Source organism: Tetrao urogallus (genome assembly GCF_951394365.1).
Source record: "Tetrao urogallus genome assembly, chromosome: 1".
NCBI classification, from domain to species: domain Eukaryota; kingdom Metazoa; phylum Chordata; class Aves; order Galliformes; family Phasianidae; genus Tetrao; species Tetrao urogallus.
This window is the reverse complement of record NC_136813.1, coordinates 190673473-190694748: the sequence shown is the minus strand read 5'-3', so window position 1 is coordinate 190694748 and position 21276 is coordinate 190673473. Positions and strand designations below refer to the sequence as shown.

Below are 21276 nucleotides of genomic sequence, written 5' to 3'. Positions count from 1 at the left end.
GTGGCAGCTTTAATGTGGGTGAAGGTTTGAAGATACTCCATGAAGTGTTTGTGTAGGAACCAATCCCCGGCACAGTCAAAAAATGCAGCAAAAGCAGAAAGCATTGAAGAACTAATGCTTCACTAGGAATCACACAAATTTTTACCAAGAGAAGCTGAGATCCGTGAGGATATCACTGGTGCCTCCTGGAGGTGGCTGCCTACATCACTTGGCATAATCTTCATCTACTTCACATCACAGCACCCTTTACCAACTTCAAGCCTCGATGGACCAAAGATGGATCCAGGTCATCACCTTTGGGTCCATCCTGGCTTGGTGGTGGGTGTTGCATGTTGACCCTGAAAAGGTTAAAAATAAAGCTGGTTGGAGCACAGCAGAGCTGAGGGCATAAATTTGGGCTGATGGCATGACTCACCAGAAACACTGGGCACACAAAGAAGGGCGAGGCTGTGGGTCTTATCACAGCCTCCCATCACTCTTCCGCTGGCCATTTTCACCCTCAGGGTGAGCAAGCATCCATGTCCTGCCCTGAGCAAGGCTCTGCCAGAGGCTTGAAGCCACTAGGAGGGAGTAGAGGCTGTCCTGGGAGGGGGATTCCTGCTGTAAATCTTAGGGTGGGTGGGAGGAAAGGGAAGTGCATAGAAGTGAAGACAGCACTTTGCGATGCTGCAGTGGTGCCATGTGCCAGCACAAACTGACCTCTCCATCACCCACGTACTCTTTATTTCCTTTACACTGGGGCTGCTTGTGGTGAGGCTGAGATTTCCTTGTTCCTCTAGCTTCGCTGTTCTCATCCTTAAGGTTGCAGATCAGACCTCCTCTGCGCTGGGCCTCCAGCCTCTCCTAGAGGCTGATATTCTCACTTCTGCAGCATTCATCACTTTGGGAGACCATCATGGCCTCCGTCTCTCATTGAGCAAATCCAGACACATAGCCAATGCATGGCACCTGAGTGACATTACCTGAGAAAACACTTCAGTAGTGCTGGCCATCTGGCACAGTTTCAGATAGCAGGATAGTAGGGCCAAGTCCTAACTCATCTTGCTCAATATGAACCCAAATATGAGTCTAGCCAGCTGGAGAGGAAGGCAAGACAATGAGTAGGGTAAGAAAACCCACCTCTGCTGACATCGGAGCAGGAGAGGAAGGTGCATCCCATCCCTGATGTTTGGTTGGTATTAGTGCCAAATATTACGTCTGGGGGCTTGCTTCTGTGGAAACCATCACCAGATCTCTCCTAAATTAGCATTCTTAAACGGCATCTTCCCTTCCCCCCCACTGCATTTTGGCATTCAGGGCTAAGGAGACTTTAATTTGATTTAACCTACTTCATTTTGGCTAAATGGAATGAAGGTTGATTTAAAGCTGAACAAGAGTGGCCACCTGGTGGGTTGTGTGCACTTTGATTAATCCACTCTGAAATCATGCCTTCTTTTAATTTTAGATTAATTTTCCTGAGTACTTTTGTGTAGACAAGTCATCAGGCTGAATGAAAATCAGTTCCTATCTCACTGGTTCATGTCCTGGCTCCCTCTGAAGTTGTCTGTAGTAGTCTTCCACGAAAAACAAGGCAGGGATGATTCAGTTTTCTGGGATAGAAAGCACAGAGAGGAACAACTTCTCTATTTCAAAGAATAAAAATGTCCCCTTGCCATCCTCACACAGCCTTCAATCCTCACTGTAAAGAGTTGTGATGTTGGGAGTCAAGTCAGCATTGCCAACCTAGTAGTCTTATCCAGGCTCTTGGTCCTCCCTGCACACCTCAAATGCCTATCCAAATTGAGACAAGTTTAGGCTTTTAATCTTGTTTGTGTTTTTTTTCAATAATTAGACTTTTTAGCACTTACAGAATCGAAAGAATCAAAAGAATAGAAACCCAGTTGCTTAGGTTGTAAGGCACCTAAAAGATCAACTGGTTACAAACTTGTTGTGGGTAGGGATGCCACCCAGAGCTGAAAGGGCTTCTTAGAGACTTAAAGCTCAGAAACTACACAAGAAGAATCCCAAATGTTTTCTGTATAACAAGGTTATGTGATCTTATGGCATTTTTGTGATTTTCAGTGTCATTTTGATTCATGGCCACTGTTCAGGGCTAAAGGTAGCTGGGTTCTACCCTGCTGCAGAGCAACTGTTGTATCCCATTACTCAGTGTAAACCTTGAGTTTCTTCCAAAGGCCCTGAGTGACTTCTGCAGAAATAGAGAGCTAAATATACCAGGCTTTATGTCCTTCAGCCACTGGCTGCAGGTGGAAAACTCTCCTGCGGAGCTCTGCGTGAAAGAGACTGATGCTCCTTTGATACAGGAGGTCATCTCACTGCCACAAATCTTGCTTCAAAGAAACAAGGCCTTCACAGGATGACTCCACTCTGATGGCACAGAGGAGGTATGAGAAGGACAGGAATACGGCTCTGAGCTTCAGAGCATCCGCCTGGGCTGAGACACGCAGCTTTTTTGGCTTCTGCTCCCGGTGTTTCCGCTCCAGCAGCTCCACTACAGCTTCCTGAGCAATGAGGCATTTCTGCATGGGCTGCAAAGGGCCCCTGTTTCATTTTGCAGCCTGGGAAAGGTGTGGAGATGGAGCAGATCCTCTTCCAAATCCCAGCAACCCCAGTGGAAAGAGGATGTTTCCAAGCTCAGTGATAATGTCAGGGAGTAGAGTGTGTCTGTGTATCTGTTTGCCTCCTTGGCAACCTTGTGTGAAGGCTTTTCATTTTCCACAGTAGTCTTCCTGTCTGCTTTTGATTGTTTTTTCCTCTTCACTTCCTAGATAGCTACAGCCTGTCCGTGAGAAGAGTCGTGGAGACACATGGCCTAAATTGGATGTTCAAAGACATGCTCCTAAATAAAATGTGCCGTGTGTATTCGTGACAGGCTGAACTGGAGCTTGGTCCTCCCCGTTGCCTGTGTCTGGAGGTGACCATACTGATGGCACTACCTGGAATGGATCAGTTGGATCCTCTTAGGTGGAAGATGCCACTGTCCGATCCCAGTTTCACAACAATACCCAGTCCTCAAAGGGAAACTCAGGAGAGGACCAAGTGTGATGTGAAGGAGAACTTAATGAGAATGTTTTTGAGAAAACAGGATTGTGAAGTGCTGAGATCCTTCTGCTCCACCAGTCTGCAGTCATTAATTAGCGTGGCAAAGGAATGCGTTTCTGCCTCCCAAAATGCAGTGTTTAGAGAGGCCAAGGGAGTGAAGAGGAGAGAGGCCGGGATTGCAGGGGAAGAGCAGTGTGTCCAACAGGGAGACATGCCTTTGAATGATCTTTAATATTTGTCATGCTTCCAAATGAAACAGCAGACAAGCTGAGCTGGCTGAAATTACTTACAGAAAGAGCTGATGGGGAATTTGTTAATGAGGCATATTTCTCATCAGAAAATGCCAGTTCATCAGAACCTGCATTTCAGGGGCCTGTGTCACAATCCTGGCACTAAAGATGCCTCAGGACACAGGTGGATTTCTTGGCCAAAACCAAGGCGGTTTGTCAGTATTATTGCCTTGATTTCGTGGTCACTCACATGTTAGAGCTAATTTGCACCAAATTGCAGGGTTGTATCAATAAAGCCTCCCCACAGCAGAGTCAAGGAGGTTCCCTGCTGAAAACAAGCCTGGTGGTTTTAAACCAGAGTCCAGCAATGCTCATTTCTTTCCTGAGCAATGCTGCAGTGCTGATTAGACTCAACCATCAGGTCTTGTCTTTAATATTTTGAAATGCAATGCTGTCAAGAACGTTCTGCAGCCATTTTTCTTCTGGCAGGATTTTGGAGAAGATAAAAAGCCATGTATCAGCAAATTGGATTGACAGATGAGTGTCTGAAAGTGCTCTGGCAGCAGCTTTTGGACCTTTCCTCATCTTCTCACCTGGGAAGCCAAGTTGCTCTTTGGCCTGACTGAAAACATTTTGCAGTGTTGATGGTGAGATCAGCAGCAAAGCAGGCAGGCAGTGCCAGCTTCAAGAAGGTGTGTTGTTCTGATGACAGAATCACAGAGTTGCAAGGGCTGCAAGGGACTTCTGAGGATCATCAAGTCCAGTCCCCGTACCAAAACAGGCTCCCTGCAGTGGGTCATACAGGAGGGTGTCCAGATGGGTCTTGAATATCTCCATGATATCTCATGATGTTGAAGGTACACCTTTGCCAGGAGTAAAGTGATGTGAACTCTAACAGCACCCTTACTGTATCCCTCACCAAAATCCCAGCTGGCAGTTTGGAAGGGTGATGCTGTTTGGATCCCATCTTGCCCTAAACAAAGAGTTAAAGAGCCCAAGAGCCATTAAACAAGCAAAATTAAAAATCCCAGCGAAATGACCACTGGCTCTGGTAGCCCAGCTGAATTCCAGGATAAATAACTACACTGTGATACTCTGCCAATCTGGTCACCCTCACAGTTTTAAAAGGAGGTGACAAATTTCCTGTCCACTGCAGTGACTATGTGCTGTTCCTGCTCAGACAGGGCTGCATTTTTTCAGGGATAAAACCCTCTTGATCAGGAGCATCCTCACTGGCTTTGGTCCATGCAGTCCCCTGGCAGTCCCCTGTAGCCTCAGCCCTGGCTCTCCCTTTGACATGCACAACCTGTTGCCCCTATTTTATCTGAAAAAGCTGCAAAAGGAGAGGGAAATAGGAACTTCCTAAAACCTGGCTCATATCCCCTCCCCTTCCCCCATTGTGGGTCTCTGCAGCTTTCTCATCCCGCCTTGGGAGGAGCAGGAGCCGGCTGGAGCGAGGCTTTGAGCTGGGCTCAGCCCACCGGCATGGGGTGTGTCACCCACCATTTCCTAAGTTATTCTTTCGGGCTTCCTTTTCTCACTATTAATAGATTTTTAGCCAATCTGAGCCATTTCAAAAAGGTGTTCAAAGCGGGGGAGGTGTTCCTGAAATAGGAAGCGGGAAGCTCTTGCGAAGGGAATTAAATGAACCAGAGGAGCTGCATGGAGAGGTGGTGGCTTTGGATGGACAGGACATGTCCTTTCACTTTGCGTTTTGCACGGATGTGTTTCCTTTTTTGTTTTGTGCTCCAACTCGTGGCCTTTCCAAACAAGCTGCTTCCCTCCATGCTTCTTCAGTTTGGATATGAGGAAAATGCTCTTCTCAGAAAGAGTAGTGAGGTATTGGCAAGGCTGCCCAGGGAGGTGGTGGAGTCACTGTCCCTGGGGGTGTTCAAGCAAGGGGCAGATGTGGCTCTGAGGGATGTGGTTTGTGGGCATGGGGATGATGGGTTGGACTTGATGATCTTGGAAGTCTTTTCTAACCTTGATGCTATTATTCTGTGATTTTCCCCAGCTTGCAAAATACCATCTTCTGTGACATGGTGTTGATCACTTATGCATCACTTTGTGGCATGGTTGGTGATGGTTTCCGACAGATGAAAACTGTCACCCTCAATTGATCATGCAATGAATTGCATTGGCAAAAGCCACCATACTTTTCCCTTCATATTTTAGGTGATTTTTCACATCTTAACCAAGCATTCCAACAGCAACACCATCCAGAAGCACTCAGGGGTCTGATTCCAGCCTCCCTTGGGGACAAGCAAGCTGAGCTTCATAGCTGGCAATAACAGAAAGTTCTCCTCCCTCCGGGGCTGTCCCCATCATGAATACACCATATCACCAACACAGTCATGGGATGCATATCCGGAAATGAAATCATGTTTTCACAGTGTATTCATTTCCTCTAGGCCATTTGGCCACCATGCACATTGCTTGCACTTTTCTCCAGTGGGGAGACATCGGGTAGATTTCTATTGCCCAGCACAGAAATGCAAGGTTTTGTGGTTTTTTTTTTTAAAGGCATTTAGAAGAAGAGAGATGCAACCTCATAGCTGCTGTGCTTTGCTAGTTTTCCTTAAAATGAAGAATTGATGATGGTCCAAAAAAGTGAAATCAAATAATCATCTTTCCCCCATTAAAATGCAGCCAGGAAAGTCACGGGCAGATAGGATTTCATCTGCCTTCTTTACAACAAAGGTGAAGGACCCCGGCTGAAACTCAAGTGAACTTTCCTCCAGGCTGCTGGGTGGGATCCCATGCTGTTCAGGGGTGTGCTAGCTCAGAGGACTTCTCCTCCATTCTCTTTCTCTCTCTTAGCATGCATTAAATCCTTTTATCTCTGGGGCTCATGGCGTGAAAGGATCGTTCTTTTTCCACAGAAGGACATACTGTATCTTTTGTGACCAGTCTTCATGCTGAAGGGGTGCTGAGCATAATCCTGTCCTGTCTGCCTTTTGTTGCTGTCAGCCCGTGGTTGCAGGGGTTTTCTCTCTTACATTTCAATCAAATCCTATTCATTTCTTCTGCTGAGGATTTTCTGCTGAGTCATCAGGCAGCACTGGCCACTAGCTCAGGAAAATGGGCTTATTGCCACTTATTACCCCCAGGTCCAACACAGAAATTTGGAACGAGTGAGGAGGAAGAGATAAGAAATAGTGCTTAGAAGTCTGAAAGGGATACAAGGCATGTGGAAGGAAAACTGTGCCTTGTGGACTTGCATGCTCTTGCTGCCTGTTGTGTATTTATTTCTACTTGGAGATTAATATTTGCTAGGCTTCTGAAGGACTTGAAGCAGAGTCCCTGGACAAACAGCAGATATTAAGCCCTGGGCAATAAAACTGCAGAAAGCTCTGCAGCCCAAGAACCACAGCAGCATCTGGCACCGTATGTAACTGCAGTGAGAAAACAATTTAATTGAATGCAACAGGAGAGCAAGGGTAAATTTCACTGACAGATGAAGACCCAAAAATCTATAGGACAGATGTGGGGGTGTTTCAGGGGAGGTTCAAGCTGGATATTATCTTCTCTGAAAGAGTGGTTGGGCACTGGCAGAGGCTGCCCGGGAGGTGGTGGAGTCCCCATCCCTGGAGGTGTTCAAGGAAAGGGCAGATGTGGCACTGGGGGATGCGGTTAGTGGGCAATGTTGGTTGGACTACATGATCTTAGTGGTCTTTTCCAATCTTAGTGATTCTGTGATTCTATGATAATATGAGCGTGGATCCTCCGTGGAAGGAGGGTCTCACTCATCTGTAGCTGTGGAAGATATGGCAGCAGCCCAGATGAGCTAGTGTGGAGGTTAGTATGGAAATGGTACTCTCAGGTCAAGTTTGGAGTGGGAGATCTTTCACAAAGGGATTTCCAGCATCCATTTGCTTCTGGGACAGGGATGGGTATGAAAAGGAAGTAGCGCTATGGGAGATCTCCTCCACCTTCCTTCCAACCCTTTATTTACAGCTCTTTTATATTTTATCTTTAGAGTGTGGGTGTTTTTTTCCCTTTGTCATCAAAGCCTCTTACAGCCTTATTTATGGGATAGATTCATTTTCTGCCTGATCTCCAGCTTAGAATCATAGAATCGTAAGGGTTGGAAAAGATCTCTAAGCTCATCTAATCTGACCATTAACCCATTCCCACCACGCACACTAACCATGTCCCTCAGTGCCACATCTCCACACCTCTTGAGCACCTCCAGGGATGGTGACTCCATGACATGGAGTGACTCTCATCAGCCTTTTCCAATGCTTCACCATTCCTTCTGAGAATAATCCCCAACCAGCAGTGGTGTTTTGCTTCCTTTGCTCTTTTTCTCCTGAAGATGATGGTCAGTCTAATAAGGAATATGACTTCTCTCTGTAAATGGTCTTTACCTGCAGATGTGGTGGGAATGTTTCCTTACAAGCCCAGGTTTTCCTAAAATAATTGACACTGCTGGTTTGCTCAGCTTAAATCGTAAAGGTGTTTTCAGAATGGCTGCTCCTGGTGGCTTGGCTTGGCAGGGTTCGTTCAGATTAGATTTTCCCAGTGGTATGAATCTCAAAAACTTGAGCTTCCACCAGATCTCGGACACATAACCAGTGCCAATAAACAGGCCACGGAAGAGAAGATGTCTTATCAACATGCCAACATAGAGAAACGAAGCAGGTCTCTGGAGAGCAGCATCCAACCTTGCAAGTTTCCTGCTTTGGGCAGTTGGGAACAATATACAAGGAGGGGCATGGGGGAAAAAAATAGCCCTCTTTTGTACTGTTGTCAAATGGAAGAAACGCCCCAGAATCAGTTGGTTTCTTTTTACTGCAGACAGATGCACTGATGAAGTGACTCAGTGGAATCTGCATTTTCTGAAAGGTGGAAAATTGGTCGAGACTTTCCTGGGGTGAAATTGAGCAGGTGCCCAGAAATGGGAGCTCCATGTGCAATGGGGGAAGATTATCTCTGTGGCAATTGATGGAGCTCCTGCTGTGATTACAAACAGAAAAACAGACCTGAATTTTATATCCAGTCTCATAGTGAATATACCATGTTTCAGTGTTGCAAGATGTTGCTGCTGTTGGAGACTTGTGTTCTGTTAGGCAAGCTGTCCTTCAGAGTGTGCCCCTCAGAAACACCTTCATAATTTTAGAATTTACATTACTCTTCAGAAATTAACTGCAGATCTCATTCTGTGTCATGGACAGCCCTCTTTGCACAGAGAACAAGTTTTGTACCCACCAAGGTAATGTCAGCTCTCAGTAAAGCTCTTTATAGCTTTCCTCAAAGAGTATGAGCTAATGACGAAAGTAGCATTTTTATGTGATGTTTCAGGATGTACAAATGTGAGTTACTGAGGCTTTTTATAACAGTAAAAAAAACAATAAGCTGAGCAAACAAGTAGTTGTAATTTGGTGATATATTTGCAATGGACAGCTGATGAGAACATCCTTGAAATTAAAATTATGCCGTTTTCCAAGTAAATTCATTTTGTGTTTAACTGCAAGATCTACCTAGTGTTGACTCACTCTTTCAGAACAAGTACAATAAATATGCTTTCCATAGATCTCCTAGTTCTTCCTTCTCATCCTCTGCTCTGTTTTCCACTGGATGCATTGATATCAGAATGTGGCACTCAGCGAGAATTTAGAAGGCACGAGACAAGCCCTGAGTTAATGACCTGTGGGTTCTGATCAGCATTTGTTTCTGCAAATCATAGAATCACAGATATATAAAATACCTGTTTGGGGTGGAAACCAAGGGAAGTGTCCCTAATTCAAAGTTTATCATCTTGGCCTTTCTGCTTTTGCCTAGGTGTCAGCTCTGAAGATAATGGTTCTGCTTCACAAATGACCACAGCGAGCCCAGAAGAAAGTAAGCAGACTACTGCTGTAGTCACCACCACCATGGTGCAAGAGAGCAGCTCTGCAAGCAAACCGAAAATCATACTTACCACCACTGCAATGTCCTCCACCACAGCTCAAGGGACAGCCACAAGCAAACCACGTGGCTCTTCAGCACCATCCATCCCACCATCACCAACCACCGCCACCCAGAGGATCAGCACTGCAAGCCCACAGGAAAACACACCACCCACTCCTGCATCGACACACAGCTCATCTCAAACCACCAAGACCACAGACAGACCAGATGACCCATCACCTGTCTCAGTGGCATCAACCAATGCATCTCAGCAGGTCGGCTCTTCAGCCAGCTCCACAGCCCCAACAGCCGCCTCTGCTGCCATCTCCAGTGCTACACAGCAGAAGACGAGCCCTCCAGACAACTCAAGAAGCTTACTCACCAAACCCAGTGCAAGTCCTAATTCCACTCAAGTGACCAGCCTTTCATCCACCCCAGTAGGCTTAGCGTCTGCTGTCTCAGCATCTCCACACATAGCAGGCAGTGGAAGCCCTGCTTTGGACCAGTTGAATAGCACTGTGTCAAGCTCTGGAGTCTCAGCAAGCAGCCTTGTAGTCAAGGACCACGGTGTCCCTTCTACTACATCTGCTACCAACCAGCATCACCCTTCTTCCACTTCTCCAGTCCAGAAAAGTGAATTTACCCCTCATAGTGGATCCGTGTCCTCTACCAGCAGTAAAACATCTCTGTCTTCACCATCTGGCACCACAAATAAGGCCACAGTCACAACCACCGTGACAACTCCTAAAGCAGGTATCAGAAGATTAAAACAGTGATTTCTTGGGTTGGGGAGCCCTTTGGTGGTCTTTTCCTTTGGGTACTCCATCCACCTCCCTGTCATTATGGGTTACTAACGCCTTGTCCAATTTTAGGACTGTCCATCGTAGCTGTTTCCATGACCACCAGTTGTTTATGTCCCTGTTGCCATCAGTGGAGACTGAGTCAGCAAAATTCAAGGCAAGGGTCATCTGATGAAACGCTTTCAGATGGAGCAGGCTGTGCCCCAACCACAGCTGACTGCAGTGACTTGATCTCCAATGACTGCAAAAGGGAGCGATGGGTTCAGAAGTAGTGTGACATTGTAGAGTTGAAAGCACCCCAAATGCTGAACACGAAAGATCCCTAATACAGCTGACAGCTCGGTGGGCATGCACAGAAAATAAGCTTTAGATGACTTAGGAGATTTTGTGTGTGTCTGTAACCTCTAAGAACTCGGAGCAGTTGGTAGGATTTTTATCGCTGCTGCTGATGGGGTTTTGGCTGATGACTTTGTAATAGCGTCCATGTGGTGTTTCGGATCCAGCTGAACACCATTGGTATGCTTTTTCTATACCTCCAGAGCTTTATGGAGTTATGTTAGTCCACAAGTGTCTTGGCAAGGCACACTTCAAACGTCCCTTTGGTATTTTGTCCTGCAGCATTTACAGGGAGGAAATCCCACTGTGGGAGTGTGAAGCTTTCAGACTTCGGTGGGATTGTGAGTTGAGCTCATCTGGCTGCTCACGGAAGCTTGTGATGGCACTGAAACCCTTCATTATCCTCCCCTGGAGAACATATAGTTGACCCAGTTTCCAGTTACCTGCCACTCAAAAAAACCCATCTCTCTCAGCCCTCCAGATCCTCCTTGTTGCCAGCATCACCAAATGGGTCATAGCCTCAAAGCAACACCTTCTTCTTTGACTTCCAAGCCATGTTTCAAGAGTTTTAGCAGCTAGGATAGGTGAAATGACTGTCTTCGTACAGAATACCTCAGGTTGGGTATGAGGAAAAATTTATTCTTAGAAAGAGTGGTGGGGCATTGGCACAGGCTGCGCAAGGAGGTGATGGAGTCACTGTCCATGGAGGTGCTCGGGAAACATGGAGATGCGGTACTGAGAGGCATGGCTTAGTGAGCATGATGGTTTGGGGATGGGTTGATGGTTGGTCTTCATGGCCTTACTGGTCTTTCCAACCTTAATGACTCTATGATCCCATGATTCTTTGATTCTTTCCTCTCAGGCTCCATAGAATGGTTCTGCATTATAGGGTGAACTATGAAATTATATTGATTCAAATTTGGCCTCAAACAGTGAGCATGAAAAGGTTAAGAAATTTTGCATTCCACTGTCAGGTGGGAGAATGCATCATAAATACACATTTTTGAAATTAATCCACTCTCAGAGCCTACAGAAGGTGTGCAGGGAGAAAAGTGTACACCTTTGCTGTAATAAAGGCAGGACTCCCAAAAACAGAGAGGCTGTAAACAGGATGTAGCATTTTAATTCTCTTTGTCACTATTTAAGGATCAGTTAAGAAAAGAAGGATGCAAATCCTTAAACAGATCATGGAAGTCAGAGGCTGCTGTTTTCCATGCACTGTTCCCATTGCAGAAGAAATCGTAAGATGCTGTAGCAATCAAGAGCACCACAGGCTGAACTCTGTTAGCTGGGTTCAGCATCTCACCAATGGAGCTGTGTCAGCTGTATCCTTTCTACTGTCTCATTGACTGTCTGCTTTTTTTTTTTTCCCCTGTATATTGGAGACCCAGCATACACAAGCCAAGGAGACAGATCTGTGACACACAAACCTGGAGCTACTGCTCAGAGCCCCACCAGTGCATCACCACAGGCACCAACCCTTGGAGACCAGATGGAGAGCAAGAGGCCTGACCAGCCACACCTGAATGTGTCTCTCCAAAATGAGGTAATGTGACCTACGGAAAGGTGGGCACTTCCTAATGTCCAAAACAAAGCTAAAAAGGGCACTGAGACTTCCTGAATGGCCTCTGTTGAGATGGGAGCATGATCAGGCTGTTCCCTGGAGAGCGCTGGCAAGGCACATCTGTGCAAATAGTCTTTTCTGGGTGGAATCTCATAGCAGGGAGCTGCATTTTATCCCCAAATTACACTAATTTTTAGCTGGAATTGCATGCAGATGTAAAACTGCGGCTTATCTCACTGTATGTGCTTATTTCAGAGAGAGATCTGTCTTAGGAAATAGAAAGTAGCAAAATAAGAATGGATAAAGCCTTCTTTCACGTAGCTTTCCAGAAACATGGAAGATGGAGGTGAAAGGAGCTCTGAGTGCTGAATAGGGGAGAACAGAAATTTGGGAAGAGAAGTGTAATGGAGGGCAGGATTTGCCTTGGGGTGGACTTGGACATGATGAGAGGGCAAAGACTACAATTCAGCATAAACCCCACATGGATAATAAAAGCAGAAAATGGCTTGGGAAGGGCAGGGGAGCCTAAAAATGCAAGCCAGGATAATGAAAGATTCCAGTGCTAGGGGGGAGGGAAAGGGATCTTGTTCTTCAAATGTTCATTATTTGTAGGGTGGAACTGCGTCATGGTTCACATGCATGGATCTTCCTCCTGTCCATGCTAATTCCTAGTTTGTACTGCAAATGCTAAACCTGCTTTGGGAAGCATATTAGCAAATGTTCTCCAGGCAACCCTTTGAGTTACCCAGGAGAACTCGTATCACACAGAAATGGTTGAGTGGAGGAATAGAGGGCCTGACTTATTTTGATAAAGCAGATCAGAGCTTTGGTTGAGTTGTCTTGTGGTTGTATCAACGGTGGACTGTCCTTCAGCCTACAGCAGTGATCTGACGGTTGCTTTTCTTCTGTCTTTTCAGGTGATTTGTGAAGACCAGATACAAGAGATGTGGCCCATCATGAATCTGAGAGAAGCAAAAACTTGTGTAAGTATGGGTTCCATTTGTTTTCTTCTGCAGGGCAAGCAGCTGGGGCTGCTGACAGAGATCAGCTTATAACCTGCAGCACTCTAAGCATGTGAGCCTACAGAGATGACACTAATTGCTTCAAAATATGCAAACACTTTGGGGATGTAAAATGGTAAATGCAAGCCTACACCCAGCAGTATCTCTCAGTGGGAGACGTAACCAAAGCAGATGTCTGTGTCTTATTCAAGGGCAGGAACTCAATCAGTCAAGTCTCAGAGAATGAGAAGTTCTAGAAGGTGAAACCATCGTTCAAGAGCTAATGGGGAAGCTCTGCCTTTGACTTCAGAGGGGCCTGAAGTTCATCCCCAAACCCCAAAGCATTTGAGGGTGGCTTGAGCTGCAGAGCAACTAGGAAGCACAGCGGCCAGGATGCTGGGGCTTGATTGGTTCCTTGATACTAAATCAGCTCTCAGAAAATACAAAGATAATAAAAAAGCTCCTTTTCATTTGTTTCAAACCCTCTGTGGGAGCAGCAAGTGGTTAACTGTAGTTCCAAGATGAGGGAAAGGCGAACCCAACCCAAGAGCAGACACCAAGACTCCTTATCCTGGAGGCTGTCCACATTTACTGCTGGCTTTTCTGATGAATACTGCAAAAGTATCCTTGTGGGAACAACAGGTTTATTGTAATAGATGGGATGAGATGGAATGATTAGATGGCATTTTTGAGTAGATTGAAGTTTTTGCTTTATGATAAAGAGCAAGAGCAGATGCCAGATCTTGGCTTCTCAGAAGGCGTGTTGAGGCATTGGAACAGGCTGCCCAGAGAGGTGGTGGAGTCACCATCCCTGGAGGTGTTCATGAAAAGGGCAGATGTGGCACTGAGGGGCACGGTTACTGGGCATGGTGGGGGATGGGTTGATGGTTGACCTTAGTCTTTCCAACCATAATGATTCTATGGTGATGCACCAGTAAGCTGTGGGGTTAGTGGACATCACAGCTTGGCATTCTCAGTGCTTGCTGGTGAGCCAGCAAGTCTGCCGCACTGCTTTCCTTTGGTTCCTCTGGGTGTAATAACCATCAGAAATGGTGTTAGTGCTAAATGCTGATTGCCTCTTGAAACAGCTGCTGAAGAACTGCAAGAGTGCATCCTCCTATAGCATCCTTCTCTGCTGTCAAAACACCTCCCACCCGTCCACTTCCCATTCGGCAAATTCATGAAAGCTCTGCTACGTTTTGTGCCTCCCAAGCTGAGCAGATATCAGAAATGGCACTATCTGGCTTCCCTGCTTTGTAGGCTCAGTAAACGAATCTGTAACCAAAGCTTGACAGCAAAGTGAAAGAATCCTTTGCATTTTGCAGCCCGTGGGAAAACAGGAAAATGTGCACTATAAGGAGAAGTGTTCCAGAAATGGCTCAAATCCTGGTCTGTAAGATTGAGCCAGCAGTGGGAGTGCACTGTGCTGAAAGCTCGGCTCCATGAGGAGCTGGGCAAAGTGAGGGCAATGCAGGGCTAGGGGATGTGTCCATGTCACACCTGGCAGCAAAAGTGGCATTGCAGACCTCCCCTGTGCCCCTGTGGCATCAGCAGTGGGGCAAGGAGGGACCCTGGCAGAAGGTTGGGAATCACAGTGCTGCACTGTGGTTTCTCCAGATGCAATAAATTCAGAAATAACTCAAAATAATCATAGAATCATAGAATGCTCCAAGTTGGAAGAGACCCACACTGACCACTGAGTCCAATTCTTGGCTCCACACAGCAGCACCCAAAATCCAAACCTTATGTTGGAAGACAGTGTCCAAATGCTCCTTGAGCTCCAGCAGCTCAGAGCCGTGCCCTCTGCCCTGGGGAGCAGATACACAGTTGGTACATGCAGTTGAGCAGAAAGTCTTTTACGGATTGGTTGCTTCCCAGCATCCTTCCTGTTCAGGTGATGCTTTTAACTGGTGCTGAACATTTTGGTCCAGGTTGCTCCACACTCCCTGTTACCCTTTCTTGTTTCTTTCACGACAGCAGGATCTTAATATGTTTCCTAATGAGACTCATTAGCTCCATGCCTTGTTTTACATAGGTGATATTTCCAGTGTTCAGCTCGTGTCATAGAGTCATAGAATGGTTTGAATTGGAAGTGATCCTTAAGGATCATCTTGTCCAAATCCTCTGCAATGAACAGGTATACCTACAGCTTGATCAGGCTGCTCAGAGCCTCATCCAGCCTGACCCTGAATATCTCCAGGGATGGGGCATCTGCCATATCTCTGAGCAACCTGTTCCAGTTGCTTCACTGCTCTTACAGTAAAAAAAATCTGCAGCTGCCTTTTTGTTGGCTGCTTGGGTGCCCTGTTCCTCATCTCAATCCATTAGATGGAGTAGGAGGTGACAGTGCTGGAGGTGACCTGGAAATGGTGATCAGCTCCAGCTGAGCCACACAACCCTATGGGAACCTCGCAGAGAGGTCACAGACTCCTCCATCACATTCCCAAGCTGGGATGTGCCCAGTGAGTGGATTTGGAGCGTGCTGGGAACACAGAAGCCACTGTGCGAGCTCCCAAAATCTATCTTCCACCTCCAGGCTGGGGACAACAGGACAATCCCCAAGACACCGAGGCTCCAAGTGAGGTCATGCCCCAGCTGTCGGGACAGGTTTATTGACACAAGTGCCATTACCTCACTCAGGGATGTTGGTTTTAGGTCCCTGCCAGTGTGGGAACCGGATCTGCACTGCTCGGCAGCGCCTCTCAACTCCAGCCAAGGAATGCGAGCGGCTCCAGAATGGAGAGAGCGTGGGGCTGGGGCATCCCTATGGCTTGCCATGGCCCCTTGCCATGCTCTGAGCTGGGAAAGGGCAAATCCCTCGCAGTCAGCCTATGGAGGGGTTTAACATCCAGCAGTGTGGTGCTCGTCGCCCTTGGAATGCAGGAGTTTGAGCCCCCGCAGCTCAAAAATAAAAAAAAAGAGCATTGTAAATGTCTGATGTGTAGGGTGGTGGGAGGAGTGATAGGGTGCTCAGGTGCAGGGGAAAGACGGAGAAAAGCCCCAGAGAATACAGCTGCAGGGAGGCAGCAGAAGGTTTTAAGGCTGGTGCCAAAGAGAAAGTGTAGGGAATGGGGAACTGCAGGATGTGCGTAGTGTAGGAGCACAACCCAGCGTCCAGAGAGACACAAAACACCGCTCCCTGTGAGCTTAGTCCTCTTCTCCCTCTCCTGCTGCCCCATCCTGCCACTTGCAGCTTTTTCCCAGTGCTGCTGGGTTTCCAGCTGGGTCAGTGCAGGAGGAGAGAAGTTATTCCCCCTGTAAAGCCAAAGGGCAGGTGAGGGGCAGCTGCAGTTCCCAGGATGGTTGGGGCTTGCTCCTTTTGGAAGCTTGTTCCAGTAAGGTGTGCATGGATAATTGCTGCATGCAGGATGCATGCATGCAGAATCTCTGCACGCAGCGTCCCTGCACATGCAGGATATTTGCATGCAGGATCTGTGCACACAGTTCTTGCATGTGTTGGACATACACACAAAGGATCTCTGCATATAGGACTTGTGCATGCAGCTCCTGTGCATGCAGGATGTGTCGGAACTATGCATGCAATGCCTGTGTATGCAGAATCTTTCATACAGTTTCTCTGCTTGTCAGACCTGTGCACACAGGATTTGTGCATGTAGGAGCTGTGCATGCAGCAACAGTGCCTACAGGAGCTGTGCATGCATGACGTATGCATGTAAGAAGCCATGCATTCACACATGCAAGAAGCTATGCATGCTATTGTACAGCTCCTGTGCAGGATCTGTGCATGCAGGCTGCTGAGCATTTACACCTACTTTATTGTGCTCCTAGCGGTTGGAGGACATTGAACAGGTGCAGAGAACCTCAGGATCATCCCACTGGGGCTGTGGACTCCATCCACCTCTCCACCTTCATCTCTCCCAACACTTCCCCAGGCTCACCTCTCCAGGGATGGTCCTATTTGTACAGAAACAAAATTCTTTCTCTTGCCTCTGTAGGCAAAACTGAACTATGGGGTATCCTTGAAGGGCAGAAATGCAGGTGGTGGGAAGGCTGCAGATGCCCTTAGGGCATGACAGCCCCATCCCGTTCCCGTTGCAGCCTCAGCCTCCACACCCCACTTCCCCTGGGGACCTGCTATTCCTGGAACACCAAAAGCTGCGGCTCTCAGATAAGGGCCCCATAAAGGAACAGCAGCCAAGAGCTCGGCTTTTTGTAAAGAAACAACTTTTGAACTTTTCCTGTTCCCTGGGAAGGCCAGCAGCAAGCGGATAGGGAGGGGGGTGGCCACAGCATCCTATGTTGGGATCTCAAGTAGTGCCACGGGGGGTGATTTAGGCTGGACATTAGGAAGAATTTTTCTTCATGGAGAGCGCTCACGCACTGGGATGGGTCTGCCCAGGAAAGCAGGCATTCTTGGAGGTAGATGTGGCACTCAGGAACGTGATGTTCTGATGGGACTCTCTTAGTCAAATTGATGGTTGGACTTGATGGTCTTGAAGGTCTTTCCCTTTCTCAATGACACTATGATCCCCAGGTACCCTGGGGAAGGGATGTGATGCTTTGGGGTGCTGGGTGTGGGCAGCAGTGCCAACCCCCTGTTGTCACCACAGGACGACTGGAAGAATGCCAGTGCCAATGAGTCCTTCTTCGAGTTCTTCTGCTCAGGCAGGCGGCACGCATTCGACAGCAAGAGAGACAGGTGCACGGTGACACTGGCCTCCTCCAATCCTCATCGCTGGGCTGTGCACGCCGTTGTGCATCGTGAGTATGGGCCCATGTCCTGCCCAGGGCTATAGGGTGGGACGAGAGTTGGGGACACGGTTGTGATACCAGATGGAGGTCTAGTGAGGTCTACCAGAGGTTGGGTGAGGGTCACCTTTCCTTGGGTTGCCTCTTCTCACTGGATCAAGCTTGGACATTTGTCCCATGGCTCCTTTGGAGAGATCTCCAGGAACAGCTTTGGTCATCAGGGCTGTCCCCTGGCCAAAGAGGTCCCAGCTCCTTGGATAGCTTTAGAGAGCCGTGAAGGCTTGGCTCCATCCCCACACAGTTCTGTTTGCCTCTTCCATTGAGCAGGAGCTGGTGCCACAGCCTTTTCCCTCTCCACTTGTGTCTTCCCCCAGGCCTTCTGGACCCTGAAGCAGTCTTTGAAGAGCTGAAAGAAAAGAGGAATGAGTTACAGAAGGTAAGAAGGTCCCCAGGATCAACGTGGGGGATGTCCTCACAGAAGGGTGGCATAGGGTGGCTATCCTTCCCATCCAGGGAGCCCTCCTTGGAGCCTGACCCACTCCTCCCCTGACAGCTTGGCATCACCAACGTCACCTACCTCAACCAGGAGATGGAGGAGGAGATCAAGGATCAGTTCAGCACGCCTCTCATTATCACCATTGTCACCCTGGCTGGCTCCCTGCTGCTCGTCGCAGCCATCTATGGCTGCTGTCACCAACGTTTCTCCCAAAAGAAGAACCAGGTATGGTGGGAGTTGGGTGGGATGAGCATCCCAAAACCTCCTTATCCCAGAGAAGATGAAGACCATCAGGTCTTCACCTCTGCTGGTGGAGATATCCTGGCTTACTGTGCTGGCACCACCTTCGAGTATCACTCAAGGGGCTGCAGTGAAGCATCACAGTGTAGTGATGCTGAGTGCTGCAGATGCTTTAAAGGGGCAACGGTTGCCCTTTTGGGGTGCTGACAGAGCATCAGCCACGGTGCAAATCAGGAGAGTGAGGGGCAGGTGGTGCACGGATTCAGCAGGGAGCAGCAGCCATCCCTGCTGCCTCCAGGCCAGCTGAGCAACATCTTTGGGTCACAGTGTACTTTTGAGGAAAAAGGCTTCCTCAGCCCAAATCCTACCTTCAAAGCCATCCATTCTTCCCCTTCGCCCCCCAGAAATACCCAAAATATTTATCACAAAAATGAATGTGGCACAAAGGGATGTGGTTTAGCAATGGAACTTGGTAGGTCAGGTTGATGATCTCAAAGGTCTTTTGCAGCCTACGTGATTCTATGAAAAAGGCCTTTGGGAGCCAGGGAGGACATCAGAAGGGCATTGACACCACGTGCTGCAGTCCTGGAGGAGCAGGCAGCAACGTGATGCTCTCGGTCCATAGTGTTCATAGAGCAGAAAGAAATTGGGTATTTTAAGTGACTGGGATGCATGTCTGTAAGTAACACGGAGCAGAGTGACAGGTACGATCAGCCTCTGGCCATAGAGATAGGGAGCAAAACTGAAGCAAGCCATGCAGTTTCTTTGGTACATCGATGGCCTCTTGCTAAGAGCATGGGAAAAGATCTTTTTCTGACCGATTACAAAAATGCTTTAGGAAGTCAAAAGCATTTCTCCATTTTGTGTTTTATTTTGAACGTTTTCTTCCTCTTTTTGTTTGTTTTCCTCCTGCTTCTTTTCAAGAATGACTTGAAAGTTTTGTTCTGTTTTGTTTTCTCTGTTTTTTTTTGTTGTTTTTTTTTTCCTTTTATTTTTCTCCTTCCCCTTATTAAACCCCCTCCCACCCCTCACTCTTGTTTCACCTGGGAAATAACCAGCACATCCACCCTGATCTCCCCGGGTTTGATGATGGACGTGCCATCCTGATCTTTAATGTGAGTGCAATGAAACGCAGGGAGCGGACGGGCGGGCGCCGCATCCATTCCCCCCTTTCAGCTCTCCCCCCTCCGCGGTGGTCAGCAGCTTTTAACAGGACTAAAGCCTACTAAAGCTTGGGAGCCCCCCGCCACTTCGCTGCACGTGCCGTGCCGCAGGGGGGAGAAAGAGCTGCCCCAGCATCCCTCTATAGCAGGGGGGCTGTACCAGCACCCTCCCACACCTCGAGGGCTCCAGTGACCCCTGTGCTTCTGAGCATCCCTCTGGCTCCGCCGTCCCCTCCTGCAGTGCCTGCTAGCTCCCAGCCCTGCGGTTCCGCTCCTCCATCCTTTTCCTTCTCCCCCTTCCAAGGATTTCCTCCCACACCCAGCTCCCAGCATTTGTTAGGAGCAGTTAAATAAATCAACTGTAAAGCCAGGAGGATTTTCATGGGAATGCAAACAGAGAGCCCTAGGAAAAGGGACAACATAGGAGTGCAGCTCCTCTATAAATCACTGTGGGGTGGGAATGAGTCGCTGCAGTGAATGCAACATTGGGATGAGGTAGGGATGCTGCTCACGCTGGAGATGAAAAGGGAGCCTTTGTGGGGCTGAGGTGCAGCTAGGAATAGCATGGCTCTGAGCACTGGCTGATTCATTGCCTGATGCAGCACTCCCCAGGGAATGGGGATGGCCCAGCCACAAGTGTGCATTGGGATATGGATGGATAAATGGAAACTGGTTTCTAACAGGAGCTCCAGGATAGGGCGTGGAGTTGATGCTGATCTGGAATAAATGGGCCAGCAGAATCTGCAAGCTGGGAGCTGCCAAGGGCTGAAGAGGAGAGTAAAAACCAAGCAGTTAAAGAGAAACAAGGGTGCAGAGGGGGAGCTGGGGAGGCAGAAATACGGATGCAGAGTTGAGGCAAGCCAAGGATGCTCTGCCTCTGGTGCCGGCCTTCTCCCAGGGGGTGCTGTGGGGACACAACCCCATGACCAGACAACTGAGAGGTTTTCTGCACATCTCTGGCTGCTCCTTCCTCTTTCCACCATCAGCAGTCTCTGTTTCCATCCAGCTCCATGCTCCTATCTTGCTGACTGCAGCCGCAAACTCAGCATGGAGTCTCTCTCATGTATACATGTTGCAGCCTCATCAGGCTGGGAGGTGATAAATGCTGCGCATATGGCACAGCCAAGGCTCTTCCTTATTGGGGTTTTTGGGTTTTCTTTCCTCATAGCAGCGCCTGACAGAGGAGCTACAGACAATGGAGAATGGCTACCATGATAACCCCACACTGGAGGTGATGGAAACGGGCTCTGAAATGCAGGAGAAGAAGGTGAACCTTAACGGGGAGTTGGGGGACAGCTGGATCGTTCCTCTTGACACCATCATGAAAGAGGACCTAGAGGAAGAGGAGGACACGCATTTATAGGGTGCAGTATTTGAGAAGGCAAAAAACAACCCCCTGAAACACCTAATCCCTTTCCCTAAAAAAAAAAAAAAAAAACAAACGTGACCCTCCCATACACATACATGATTCCAAAAGAAGGCAGAATTCCCAACAAACCCCAGAAAACCCCTTGTGAGCTAATCGCAGCCACCACACGGGGTGAAGGACGGAAGGGAAGGACACGAGAAGACACCTCCATGGCACATCACCAACACAACACAGTGGCCACATCCAGTCCAGTAGCTCTGTCACCCATGGGTGCTCCTGGGGACCTGTCCAGCAGATGGGCCAATCCTAGCAGGGATGGCTTTGCTGCTCTGCTGTCTCCAAACAGGGATGCTTGAGGCTTTCTAGCAGCAGGGATGCTGTATCCCCTCCCATTTCCCATCTGAGTGCATCCTCCAGCTTCCAAGTGACTCAT

General features: G+C 48.1%; 1 protein-coding gene across 1 annotated transcript in view; it reads left to right on the top strand.

Moving 5' to 3' along the window:
* PODXL (podocalyxin like) overlaps positions 1-20897 on the top strand; it is a gene marked incomplete at its 5' end in the record, with an annotated part of 37293 nt that extends 16396 nt beyond the window's left edge. Inside the window, 7 exons of the mRNA XM_079544889.1 lie at positions 9057-9917; positions 11692-11846; positions 12782-12847; positions 17437-17587; positions 17950-18011; positions 18129-18296; positions 20643-20897. Coding sequence (XP_079401015.1) covers positions 9057-9917; positions 11692-11846; positions 12782-12847; positions 17437-17587; positions 17950-18011; positions 18129-18296; positions 20643-20837 — 1658 coding nt within the window. The 3' untranslated portion in view covers positions 20838-20897. The remainder of the gene's footprint in view (positions 1-9056; positions 9918-11691; positions 11847-12781; positions 12848-17436; positions 17588-17949; positions 18012-18128; positions 18297-20642) is intronic.
* Between the last annotated feature and the right edge of the window lie 379 nt (positions 20898-21276).